The sequence below is a fragment of the Pseudochaenichthys georgianus genome, chromosome 12 (assembly GCF_902827115.2).
Source record: "Pseudochaenichthys georgianus chromosome 12, fPseGeo1.2, whole genome shotgun sequence".
Lineage (NCBI taxonomy): Eukaryota > Metazoa > Chordata > Actinopteri > Perciformes > Channichthyidae > Pseudochaenichthys > Pseudochaenichthys georgianus.
Genome location: NC_047514.1, coordinates 15,608,168 through 15,622,488, shown reverse-complemented (window position 1 = coordinate 15,622,488; position 14,321 = coordinate 15,608,168). Strand labels below are relative to the sequence as shown.

The 14,321-nt window shown below is 37.5% G+C and overlaps 2 protein-coding genes across 3 annotated transcripts in view; one reads left to right on the top strand and one right to left on the bottom strand.

The window, feature by feature from the left end:
* pappaa (pregnancy-associated plasma protein A, pappalysin 1a) overlaps nucleotides 1–6,012 on the top strand; it is a 132,798-nt gene extending 126,786 nt beyond the window's left edge. Inside the window, exon 29 of the mRNA XM_071205085.1 lies at nucleotides 294–6,012. Coding sequence (XP_071061186.1) covers nucleotides 294–297 — 4 coding nt within the window. The 3' untranslated portion in view covers nucleotides 298–6,012. The remainder of the gene's footprint in view (nucleotides 1–293) is intronic.
* A 1,977-nt stretch (nucleotides 6,013–7,989) lies between these two features.
* The window catches only part of LOC117455880 (astrotactin-2-like), a 337,211-nt gene continuing 330,879 nt past the window's right edge, over nucleotides 7,990–14,321 (bottom strand). For both annotated transcript variants that reach the window (XM_034095512.1, XM_034095513.1), the window contains 3 exons: nucleotides 13,170–13,270; nucleotides 12,483–12,666; nucleotides 7,990–9,451 (listed from right to left, as the gene is read on the bottom strand). In XM_034095512.1, the coding sequence (XP_033951403.1) occupies nucleotides 9,214–9,451; nucleotides 12,483–12,666; nucleotides 13,170–13,270 (523 nt within the window). In that variant the 3' untranslated portion in view covers nucleotides 7,990–9,213. The remainder of the gene's footprint in view (nucleotides 9,452–12,482; nucleotides 12,667–13,169; nucleotides 13,271–14,321) is intronic.

Sequence of the window (14,321 nt, the reverse complement as noted above, 5' to 3'; positions counted from 1 at the left end):
TGACATTAATATGGAGTAACAAAATCCATAGACATTGATTGATCAGTAAACCATATTTTGGACCAACCAGGGAGGCCGCTATACACAACAATGTTGACAACGTTCTTTTCTCAATATCGCAATCTAAACCACCAAGTTATCCCCAACCTTAACAAATTGTGATTTCTTTCCAAAACCATGTCCTTCCCCTAACATGAACCACTTTGTTTTTGAGGTTGTACCACTGCAATGGAAGATCAGAAATATTTTGTATTTCTTTAAATGACATATTTTTGATTTTCTCTCCCACTCAGGTGATTCCATTCCCCATGTCCTGTGACATCCGGGATGAGTGCTCCTGTCGGGATCTGAATGCTATGGAGAACAGAAAGGAGGAACATGTGCATTCTCTGGGGTGACCAACCTGAGCAGGGACCTCAGTTCACCATCGTACCCTTGCTGCAACACAACACAGCCTGAGTGGCCGAGGCAGACCCCTTCTTCATCCTTCTCTCAGCCTCCAATTTCCTGCACATGCTGCTTAACAGGCATACCTCTCCATCCATACTGCAACCCCGACCAGCTGAAATGCCTCCTCCACATCACAGACCAAGATCAAGAATAGAGGATGGGAATCATGAGACTCCACAGAAACTTCATTTCTCAGCTCAAAGGAAAGTAACCCTGCTATATCATCATAAAAAAAAATTAAAAAAACGTATACAGCAAGGAGAAAAAAAACCTAAACAAAAATGTAACCAAGCCTAGGTAGCATGCCTTTTGTTCAGTTTTGTGCTGGCTTCAGTGTCTATTTTAGTGACCTTGCTTTACAATCACATGATTGAACCAAAGGTAAATCAAAATGTGCAAGTGAGGGATTGTGTTGATGTTGGCTCCCTGTTTTGCAAATATGAAGGAAATCAAAAGACAGATGTTAAAAAATATTCCTCAGACACTTTACAGGCATGTTCAACACCCTTTCGGAGGGGCTAGAAGTGTGTGCGTATATCATTCCTGGTTTCAAACTGGTCAGTCACTTTGTATCTATATGCCCTTTACAGTAGAGGTTATTCCTAGCTTGGTGGGGAATGAGACAGCCATATTATTGAGTTTCAAGCCACATATTCAACACAAAAGCCAGATTAAAAGGCACAAACACACACACAAAAAATGCCAACTTATATAACATTATTTCCTAAGAATATTTTATATTTAGAGCAAAATCCTGAATGCATAATTAAAACATGTTTAGCATGGCTTCTGCTACTGTGTTTGCTGCTACTTGCCATCTTCACATCATAATATCTAATGGGGTTGGACAGCATTGTCTGCCTTGCTGCTTACAGTACCTCTTTAAAGCATTCATTTACACGTGCATGTCGGTTCATGATACTTTCATAGAATACATGTCGACAACACCACATGAAATGCACTAAGAACTTTAAAAAACCCCAGAACCTCACTTCTCACTTCCTTTTAACCCCTATCGCCCAAGAAAAAATACATTGACCACGACTTAAAGAATGTCATCGTTAACACCTCACTTCGGTTTGGGTTGATTTTAGTTTCAGTTTTAACTCCTCCCTCATGGCGCTTGATCAGAACTTTGTTACCTCAAGCACCAAATCAAAAATGTTCAAACTGAAGATAAAATCATCCCAGCCTGTTTTGGAATGTATTCAATACTTGTCAGAAGTCTTCAGCCTTTTTGATAACACAGTACTGCACAGTCACACAAGAGGAAGAACTGAAGGGCTGGAAATAGGTCCTGGCTCTTAGTGAGAATGAGAATAGGTGGAAGGAGACCTCATCTGACATTCAAACGCGTACACACACATTTCTCATTCTCTCCCCTCCCAGTAGTGTTGGACTCTCAGCAGTCAACAATGCAACAATGCAATTCATGAAAATGACATTTGGATGTATATGTCAACACAGCATTTGCAGTCACAATATGATCAAAGGGCCCTAAGACTCTCTGCTGGGTCCAGTGTTTAAGTAATTCATTTAAACCTTGTTTATCGCTGCAGTAAAAAGTACATTCTGTTGTTCTGATCAGCACTTGTCAGTATTGTGAACTCAGTCCGTCCCCACCAATTAACTTCTTTAGATCATGTGGCTGCTACAATAGCCTTGTATTTTGTTATTCCTCATTCCAGACACATGAAGGCTACACTAGTTTTTTCTCATACACATATGATAATGAAGGCTGCTTGGCATATTGGTCCACATGTTGCTGCTCTTATTAGGCTGCAACCATTGTCAGGGTTACATTCAGCACGATTGTGACTTTTCATGTTATTTAGGCCAATGGCACAGTCCCTCTGACTCATATTAGGCTGCTATAGCATTTCAGATCATTCTCATAAATCATTGTAGACAACAAAATGTACAAGTGGCAATGTAAGCCAGATTTCATGTCATTTTAAAACCAATGTAGTTAAGAACTAAGAAAATACCACCAAATGCAGCAAAAGTGTGAAGGTATTATTTTCCACCAAATACAAAGAAAATAAACAAAAAATATATCATGTAAATATTACTATATGTTCTTGATTGACAGGAGGGTGGAAAAATATTCTTTTTTTTGTTTTCATGTATTTCATTTTTACAAAATGTCATATTTAATCAGTGTTTGTATTATTGACCTCAGTTACTGCACTTTTTTAGTTTTTCTATGTAAGAAGAAAAAATATATCTTTTGAAAATGTTTAGAAGCTGCTATTGTCAGAATGGTGATCTGAGACAAACTGTATGTTATGATTTTCTGTCTTTTGACTCCCTGTGTTGCTATTAGCTTACCTGTCATTAGTTTTTTTTATGATCTGATTATAGATGCTCCTCTCCAAACTAAACTGACTTTGTAGTAGAGGTTGTCAAAGAAGTAGGGAGGTTTTGTCACTACAAACTATGTTTCTATCCATCAAACCATCCATCCATCAAACCATCCATCCAGCCATTAAGACCCCCCCCCCAAAAAAAACTAAAATAAAAAAGAGATATATATAGTAGGGAACATATCAGCACATTAGGTTTAGAAGGTTATTTATGGTCTAGCTAGACATAATTAGTATGCCTTTTGTTTTTCCCTTATTAGTGTGTGTAGTACATAATCTTATGTTGAAAGTGTACATTTTGGCAGAGAAACCAAGTGATGTCAAAGGGGAAGGAAAAGCTTAAATGAAGGAATTCATTGTAACTTTTATGAAATATGAAACCTTCTAAAGACATTATCAAGTTATATGTAATACTAGTACTCCAGATACTGCTGCTTTACATACAACTATTAACAGTGGGGAAAGACTGACCTGCAGTCACTACACTACGCCAATGACATGCAGTACATGCATACACTGGTTCATTAAGGGTCGCCATTTTAACCTTGTAAATGGATGAATCCGAAACCTCACTTTGGATCTTTCCCTTCATCGGACACACATAGTTCACAACCTATTGTTGCATCTACATACTTTGACTAACTAAGAAATATCCTCCTCAACAAATGCTTGTATCATTAGTCAATGTCTGGATACCAAAACAACTGATTGTTATCTTGATCAAAACAGCTACAGAATGTGACTGCATATCAACTTGAACAATATTATTCCTAATAATGCAGAAGGTACCCTTAAGCCATAGCTAACCAAGATATTCATGGAAGGAAGTAAAAGATTACGCGTTGGATGAGGACATCACCTCTCTACTGTAGTCATCACAGGATCCCTTGCTGTACCTCATGCCTGTAATGTTTGCTGCTTCTATATTTTTGGTATTTTAGTGACCTTTTTGCGTCTCATAACAATGGTGTAAATAGTAGAACTATTTATTGAGAGTGTTATACTTTTTTAAGTTATATTTAATGTCCATGTAAGTTATTTTTTACGTTATGCTTATAAACAGACACATTATAGGTTGTGATTCAAAACTGTCATTTTGGCTCTGTCGTGATCATTGCTGTCAAGCATTGATCACATATACATATTCCTTCACAAAGTTCTGTCTCACTGGTCATTAGGTTTGGATTAAATCTGCTTGCATCCAATGAGCATTCACCACATGTGTTATGTTCCTGAGTGCAGTGTATTCTATATTCCTATCAAACCAGAATGTAAAGTTTATTTTCTTTTTCTTTATCTACTTATTTTTTTAAATACACACATTAGCCATACGTACACAAGTGGTGTGAAAAAGAACCAATTATACAATGGTCAAATACATAAATCCATAATATAGCAAATGATGTTTCAAGGGACACGTGTAAGGAACAAGGAATATGCATTCAGAGCCAGAAGAGGACAGTAGCAATTACAAAGAGAGGGAATGGAGGGCAGAAGGCAGGCGATGGTGTCCCCTGAGAGTGTTCTTGGATGGCAGGAAAAGTAGAAGGTGTGCAGGGAGAGAGGTAGGGATGTGTGGGCTTCTTTTCCTGGCCTGTCTAGCTATTTGTCCAGGTGTGAAAATGTGTACTCACAGAGGCTGCCCCTGGGCCAGGGGTGGCGGGCGCTGACTGGCAACAAGCCGAGGACAATGAGTCAGAGTTTCTCCTGGGGGTGGCAGCCATCCCTTTCTGGGACTCCTAACACCCCCCCCCCCTCACCACTCCACCTCCCGACTCCTCAACACACTGCCTCATCTGTCACTGTCAGGTATACCTGCACAGGTCTGCTAAGGTCACGCTGGCCCTGTGAAAATCAGAGAGGATGTTTGCCCGGCTTACAGAGCCTTTTGAAGTTAGGCTGAAGGACCACAGTTTTCCTCACCTCGAGCAAATACTTATCACATCATATGATTTGTATAGCAATCTTTTTTAGACAGGCTTTGATACCTCTCCACATTTCTCACCAACAGTCACTCCTTTGTTTCTAATTTAACACCGGGATGTCGTATTGCTTGTCTAAAAATGGTAGAAGCTTTGTACTGTCTAAGTAATTACAAAGTGTTGGGGAGTGTAAGAAAGAGTGTCTGAAGTCCTAATATTTTTGCTCACATTGTGGAGAAAAATACTGATGTGCCATCTTGTTGTAAGACATTTTCTTTGTGTATTGTAACACATGAAGTACCTCTCACAGGCCTCTGGTTATAGAATGGTCCACTTATGTATGTTTCCTAATCCCTCAATAAATAAATAAAAAAGGTAAATTGTCCTTTTTCTAAATGGGAAGTACAAAAAAAAGTGTATTTACATATTACGTGGATATCTAGTGGTATTACTGCGATGTTTCGTACCCGATTGCTCAACAAATATATTTTAAGATGTAAATAATACTATTATATGATGATTGTATTTGCAAACCATGTACTAACTGTTTGAGAGTAGCTCTTGGATTGATTTTTATCATAACTATTATACAAAGAGATGAACCGTTAATATGTTGTGCATTGTGTCAAAGTATCACCTGCAAGACAGAAAAAAAAGAAAAAAAAAAGACCTGTGATGCTTTACCACACCACTCGCTGTCGACATTTATTTGTTCATAATGGCTTAGTACACACACTGTTGTCAGTTGTCTAAACCATGAATTTATCCATTGAGTCATGACATATTTATTTGTTGTCAAGATGAATAAAATCATAATGGTCATTTCTGGGTCTTAGGAGTCTGTTGAAATTGATCTTTATAATCAAACTGGCTGATCTTTGTTATGCAATGAGAAGTTCATTTTCAATTCGTCTTCAAACAGCTTTCATTTCAAACTCCATACTGTATTCCTTCCGGTCTTATCCCAATGCCTTTGTGTTTGCTGAGAGTTTCACCAACACTGTAAAGGTAGCCATCGGACTCAGTAGTCCATCCCTCCCTCTGATGGCCTCCTCTCTCTTTGGTTCTTACACAGTATGCACTTTTTCAGGCACATATACAGATTGGACTTTTATGTTTCCGTTTATGTTTCTCTCTGTTTTCACAGTTGCAATTATATATATTTTTGGTGCTCTGGTACATGACAAAACATGTCTGATGTGTACTATATTTTCATAAGGAAGAGTCATAAAGAGGAGTATGATGTTCATTTTGCTGTCATTTATTGTGTAGAAATAAAACACTGGTTAAAGTGAACAAAAGCTTGATGAGTGTTGTGAGTTATTTGAATGTTAAACTGTATTATCATCAATTGTGTCCAAGTTCATTTGTGGTATGCTTTATATTTGACTTTTTAACTCTTCTGTGCATCTTAGGAGAATCTTTCTACTAGACTACTAGAGTTTACTAACTAGACAAAATAGTGAGTGACCTTTTCAAAATGCAGCAAAAAATGCTGAGGTGGGTTAAAAAGAGAAGCTCATTCTTTAAGCCTCCATTGATACATTGGCATTGCAATTTGACTGCTGTTCCTGGCACACCAATGACGTTAATGGCATATTTTGTGAGAATGAACATCAAACTACTGATTTTGAAAGTGCAGTTAATGTTGCATGACTGGAAAGAAACTGGATCTGAGCTTAAAGGAATAGTTTGTTGAGGGAGCTGGAAAAAGAAAATGCTTCCCAGCAGCTCACATTCAGAGAAGCATAGCCACCTTTAGTTAATGATATAAATTAGAGTAATTCATAGTAATTATTAGAGTAATTCAGTCAGCTGTCTATTAGTTCGCTGACTGATTTCCACCCCTGCTCAATGTAAATATTTTTCAGCTTGATCATCTGGTAAATTGGGTAAATCCTTGGAAATCACACAATTGCACTGCATTCTGCAATTTCTAAATAAAATCGGATAACAGTTATTTTTATCTGAGACTTATTTTGCCATCATACAAATTCATCCACATACCGCTGTGATACAGTGCAATACTCAAAGGACTTCTCCCGGCAGAGGGCTTGTTCAGGCAGGTCACATGGGCCACGCGCACCACATCAGTTGATCACCATGTCGTCATTAAGTTAGACCTCTTAACAAGACAGATCGTTGAAGTCAACACCAGATTATTCTCCATACTGCTACATGTTGGTGTTGTATTGGCCAAGTGGCGGTACTATGTACCACTTGTGGCAATCCATCAGATAGTTAAACTATTCTAAAAAATATATGAATTAAAAAAGATAAACCGTATGTTGAAAATCAAGGCATAACAAAAATCAGTGGCTTTCGACACATCTACATTCTACACATCTTTCTGGACAATATATTATGTTGTTTTTTCTTATATTTTCAACAAACTATACTGTGAGATATTATACTGTTGTCCTTTTTTATATCTTTCACAGCTTTTTTCGACATACTGTACTGTAGTAAGGAGTTTTAATTAATATTTTCAACATACTATATATACTATGTTGTTTATATCTCAAGTTTTTCGACAAACTATACATATACTTTTTTCTGCATACCGTACTGTCATTTTTAAAATTATGTTTTCCACTTCCTATACTACGACTTTTTGCGGCATCCTATCTTATGCCGCTTTTTCTAATATTATCGAAGTAATATAATATGTCGATTTTTAAAAATATTTTCGTTATAACCTACGATTAGTTTTTCCGACATACGATACTTTATCGTTTTTTAAAATGTTTTCGACATACTATGTCCTTTTTTTCATTTATATTCCTTATACTATACTAGGACTTTTTTTTAGACATTCTACTCGTTTTATTTTCTCATATTTTCAACATGTTTTTCGACATGGTATTTTAGATACACTATCTTATGACTTTTTTCTAATATTGTCATACATATTATACTTTGACTTTCTAATTTTACTGACAAAGTGAAAAGAAATTGACATACTGTACTATGACAGATATATTATTATATATTCGACAAACCTTTTTTGTATTTAGTGATATTCATGAAATGGGGAAAGGTTCAAAGACGTCTTGATCACACAACTTGACACTGATCTTAAATAAGGCATTTTAAAATCCAAATAATAGTTTTAATCCATTGTGGGGATGAAAGAAAAATCTTCTGATTCAATATACATTTTTAATATCACATTCTTCAGAAAAAGACAATCAAAGCCACATAATAATACAGATGTCTTTTTTTACAATTCAAAATGTACATAATAATACTTTATTATTACAATTTACATAACATGAGATGTAAATATTGAAAAAAGGCATTGTTTATCTTAATTAAAACAATATCCATGGCTTTGAAGATATGACATTGGGCTGAAATATAAGAGGTATAAATGGACCAAAGAAGACCCCTACAATCACTAATATTTACAAATTATTTGGGAGTACCTTTTAGAGTTTGTTCAACACAAACTTTTGGGCACCTAAAACTGTTTCTGTGATGTTCTGTAATCTTGCAAGTCTTACCATAGCAACTGATTTATTTTTCTTTGCAGTATATTTTATTTCGTTATATACTAATACCCACGAAGTATGTGAAACATTTACTTCAGCGTGGATAATGCATTGTATATTTTGTTCAGGGTGCATAATCCATTTTGTTCACGTTTGTTTCTAGTCTATGAAAACAATTAAAAAATGTAATTGTCCATAGTATTCATTTTGGGTACTGTAGTATTAATAATATAGGTGATTTCTGGATTAAAAGTACTAAATAAAATACCTATAAATGAATATGATTTTCAAATGCCACCCTCCATGTCTTTGCATAATTTAAACAGGCTTATAGTAGCCTATTGATCAATATAGTTCCCACACAAAGCCTTGCTATTTCAATTGAATCTATCAAAAGTAATACAAGACTTAGTACATAGTTTCTCACTTAGTTATTTCACATTCATAAAAAAATGCTTTATTTTTTTTACTTAATGGGAACTAGAAAATAAGAAAGTGATTTTTAAATGGCTTAACACATTTCGGTTTCTCCTTTCAAATTAGGACAGTAAAGGCAAATAAGTTATGCTAATATATTTTTTAAACTTTTTTCTCTTTTAAGTGTTCCAAGAAAGCTTCAAAGCACCAAAAAGGAACTACAATATTACATTCAAAGTATTTAAGCCAACCAGTTTTTCTCTTGGCTGAATTCTATTTTACATGTTCAGACTAGAACTTTCTCATTGATATGTTTCACTTCCGTTTTGCAGAAATATTTTCACTCCAGTTCTTTTTTTATCCTCAGTCTTCTATTAAAAGTAGGCTTTAACACAATGTCCAGTGAACTCTGAGTTTCTTTTGGGCTATCATGGTTTTGGAAAATCCATCAGTCCCGTAAGAGACCACTGCTGCAGACTGGGTGACGAGTTGCATCAATTTTTGACGTAATTTTGAAGCAACAAACAGACAAAGATGCACCGCCGCCTTCTACAAACTCCTGTCTCATCGGAGTTTGGTGTTGCTGTATGTGTTACGCTGCACAGATATTAACTTTTCCATGCATGAAGTGCGACTTTCATGTAAAGAGCCATGCCACGTGTTACTGGGAGGTCGCCCCTCTTCACTCCTGCAGTCGACATACGGCATGGTGTCTGTGCGGCTCCGGATGTTGGTGCTGCGCAGGAGGGACCGGCAGTAGTTGCTAATCTTCTCCACCCTATGTAGTATCAGGTTGGCTTTTCTATTGAAGGAGAAGACAAGACAAACATATCTAAGATCAACATCATCACGCATATATAATAATTTTCAATACCATTACCATAATATCTCAAGTTTGAGATGATATTCATAATTGAGAAAGACAGAAAACACAAATATCTGTACAATTATTTAAGCAAGTAAGAAAATCTGCCGGATTAATGATTGAATGTCCTTTCAAAATTGTAGCAAATTATACATTAACATTAGACTTTAAAATGTGAAATCACAAAAGTAGTTGGATACACAAACTTTGGAAATGCGAGTGGAGGTGTATGTTTGTGTGTAATCGTTGTGTGCTGCTGACAAAAAAAAGGGGGTCCTGCTAAATTCACTTCAGCACCTGATAAAGACAAATTGTAATTGCACCAATTCCCCAAGGGGGTTCATTTGGTGCCAAAAAGTCAACAAAGAAGTACAAATAGAGAAGGAGCGAAAGGAAGCAAAAGAACAAATATCACACTGTTCCTTCAGTTGCACCCTCAATGGCTTTGCACGAAAGCACAGTTTTAAATGTTAGCAGGATTGAAAGAATTGCAACAGTGTTTCTCCTTTATTTCTGACGGGACTGCCACTCTGGGTCAAAACCAGCTCATGCAAATACATTTAGAATGTTCGGGTACTGATTCTGTTGAACACTACACCGGGTTTGAATGTGTTCTCTACGTCCAGAGTCTGAAGCTGCTGTGCAAAACATGAATGAGCCATATGTCAGGTCATGAGGAAAACACACACAAAGAAAGGCACAATTCCATTTGTTTTGAAAGCCATGTCTGCTGAGCATCAACATCTGTCTTCAGTTAAGCAAGCAGTACAGACATCCTTTTTACTTATTGGCCGAAAAGAGGGTGAAACATTTTCTCATTTCCCTTACATTCTTACATCCGAAAAACAGTCTACCAAACACATAATCAAGGGGGGCCTGTCATCATGTGAGTAAGGGACACATACAACACTTGTAATGCCATTCCTGAAAACATGCAAAGAAATTAACAACACATTTAACATAAAAGGAAAGTGTAACTTGTATAGCTTTTAAGTCAAAGACATGGCTTTAATTGGATTATAAGTAATTGATTACGACACAAATAAAAGCTTAGAACTGTAACTACATCAAACTAAAAGGGCAATGGGAAAGCACAGACGTATGCAAATACCCTAACTTGCAATGTTAAAGGTACTCTATACGACTAAAGCAGCAACAACTATTTGCTATGTAAATTAAGAAATGATGTCTTGAGCAGATAATGAAGTCACAGTCCCTCTGTGTATGTTTTCATCTCTTCAGTCCTTTGCGATGGTAACCAGTCAACATGTTATCTCCTGCCTTATTGTCCAACTGGCTAATCACTGCTGCTCTCTTCTGCGCTCTTACTGTATGGCTGTTACCACGAGACCATCATCCCAACCAACAATGGCAGGACAGCGGCAACAGCCCATCCTCGGCTCCCCCAACACTGTTGTCAGCACTGTTAACACCGTTTACACGTTATGCATGAGCCAACGCCATTTTGGCTCAGCCACCTCCATGTTTGCTTGCAATATCAGAGGTATGAGCCGTGCGCAGCCAAGACTTAAAGTGTCTTTAAGCCACAACGTGAACCAAAAACTGTCCATTGTTCATATCATAAAAAATAAGGATAGTAGTTTTCCTGTAATCCTGCCGACATACAGACAAACAAACCTTGGCGGGGGTGAAAATCAAACAGACTGATGTGCAGAGATATAAAGGTACATTGCAGTACAAGATAATAGTGGTGTTTACAGTGAAGATAAAAACCATTAACCATCACAGCATGTCCACAGAACAATATAATTATGAAAATAACTAGTGTTCAGATGTTACGATGCTGCTGGACATTTGGGGTTACTGGGATTCTCAGCGCCCGCGAGGAAAACTGACTTTGCTTACGTTTCACTTGGCCATTCTGCTACCTTTTAAAAGGCACTACCAATAGAGCTTGCTTGTAAATTACCCCAACGAGGCTCAACCCTGCCAACTTGAGGCAGTAAATAATCTGTGCTCGCTCATCCAAAAGCCCCCCCCCCCTCCTTCCTCATTGCTGCCCACACACAAACACAATATCTGACCACCCCAATCCCCATATTAAGTCCCAATGGCCAACCCGTGCCTCCCACCACCCTTCACCAATCAAATAGTGGCATCATCTTTCTACAGACCAAAGTTATTCCACAATTATTATATTATTTATGGCTTGAAAGGAGAGCTTCCAGGCAGTGGGGGTGGACAAACCTAAACATTGGACCGTAACTTAAGAACCCATGTGCTATCATCATGGTGCTGGACCAACTTCCTTGTCAGACTTGCATAACTTGTTTTTTTCTATGAAGTATTGTTTGTGTTATCTACTTCACAGTTGTGTTAGTAAGTGAGTTTCTCTTGCTCTCCATGTTGTTGTAACATCTAAGCATCAGTTCATATGGCAAACTATCAATGGGGGTGTCCCTGTTAAGAGGGTCATGGTTGAAAGGATGTCATGTTGGCATGTTGTGGAGAAAGGAGAGGAAATAGAGTTTGAAGTTGAGTTAGTGTTAGCTGACTATCAAATGTAGCGTTTGGCTTGGCTGTCAAACACTGTTTTGACAGCGACTGTAACCCGAAGTTTTCATGGTGACCTTGCCCACTTGCTTTCCAGTAGAAGCACTTTGAAAAGTGGGAAAACAGGAGGGGGAAGTTGTGTAATGCTCCTGCTTAGAGGGGTGCAAACAATGCCATGAAAAATGGCTTAATGGTCTGAAACGGGAAGGACCAGTCCAAACATCTTTGGCCTTTGTTATGTAATAAACCTCAGCGTGACTGTAATTGATCCTACACAACATAACAGCGTCATCAAACAAGATGACAAGGACGCTTGGGTAGATAGTGGCAGACTGAAACAAAATAAGGAATTCTTCTAGGCAGCAAGAAAACAACGGTTCTCTTTAGCCAGACTAGCTGTAACATTTAACATTTTAATCATCTTCTTTGCCTGCTTAAAAACACATATTCTCACCTGGGGCCCAGCTCATCTTCACTTCGCCAGACAAAGTCTCCAAACTTTTCGTAGTGGGAATTGTAGTGATGCTGGACTCTGTATAACAGTGGAGGAGGAACCTCCATCAATGTGTTGTAGGCCATCTGCTGCTCCTTGCCACTTGTGTAGCCGTTATACAAGTTGTAGACCTTGTCCGCTATCTCTGTGAAGCGGTAAGAGACGGACATAGGAGAGACACAGAAACAGAGGGGGAAACATATTTAACACAAGCAAGGTAAGCAAATTAGCACATCAACGTTTTTAATGTAGTATTGAACTTCAATGAGGTTTGGGGATTGCAAGAGACACAATACGGCGTGTATAGTTTGTAAGCAAGGAAGTGATACTGTATGGCTAACTCAGTTAATTTAATCTGAATGTGAAATTGGTGATGGAGGTTTATTTTACTTTATGAGTTGAGATAGAACATGATTCTAAAAAAAGGATATATGTATTATAAGTGTGGGTCTGACTTGCAAATATGAAATTAGTTAGATAAAAGGGTGTGATGACACGTTTTAAATATATTTTAGTGATGAACCAGACCTTGTGGGTAAGTACCAATGTATATAAATTGTGATTATGTTTTAAAACTTGTAAGAGGTGTGCCAAAAATGAAATTAAAAGAAGAGGAACAAGAAGAAAACAAATGAAAGGTGAGTGTACCTTCGGCTCGACTGTCATCCACCATTGGACAAGATGTCCGTACTGACACGAAGCTTGAGTCAGAGTGGCTGCCTCGGCTATCCATTGCATGAAGAGTAAATCTGAAAAAAACAAATAGCATTTGAAGAAAGCCCCAAGTTAAGTGTTAGCAGCGATCAAAGAAACATACAGAAAAAGCTTAAAAGCAATTACAAGTTTACCCTTGACCAAGACACTTAAAACTCCACTAATGATGGCACTTTGGATATGCTGACACAGCCTTTAAAAAGTCTAATGTTCACAGGTTTGCTGGGTAATGTTCTTGATGAGATGGTGATCTTGCTAGATGATCATATAAACCCATATACTGACATTGCATACTTTTTTAGAAACATGTATTGCCAATAAGGAGCCAAAGATGTTGGGATTTAATTATATATCTGAAAATGAGTGCAGCCTGTTCCACAGTGACATAGGGGGCATCCGGCTCGACTCCACGTACTCTAAAAGGCCAAAGTTTCCTCTCTCTGAAAATGTCAAACATCAGATTTTTTCAGGTTATATGACAGACTTCAAGACCACTCAGTACCTTGATAAGATAACACAGCAAACAGTTCAAGACATTAGGATATGAGACACTGAGAAATTGTAAGGCATCTCAAGTAATGTAGGGCTCGGAAAAAAATACAAATGACCTTTAGATGTCCTTTTGAAAATGTCAATCTGTGTACTTTTGAATAAGAACAAGAACAAGGAGAAACTGGTCATATTGAATCTAAAAAAGGATGAAGGGTGGCACAGATTAAGCCATCAATATTATTGCAGGCAGCGGCAAGGAAAGAAATGCCAACATCATATACGTGCATGTGCTATTTGCCACTGCTGTCTTAATAATGGTTGAACTTTTAACTTGCTGCGGCACTCTTTGTGACCATGGCAACCATATAAACCACACCTAGGAAAACACAAGAGCTACTTCTCTGAATTCCCTAAATCACACCTCCCTTTTATGGACACACATAACAATTTAAAAAAGGTTAATAACATTGATTTCTGTTTAGCCAAACTTGTTGTTGTGTCATAGCCAAGCATTATCTAATATTATATGTATTATGTCATATCTAGCTACCAGTTGAAAAGGCATATAGACTTTGACATGTCACAGAAGTTGCA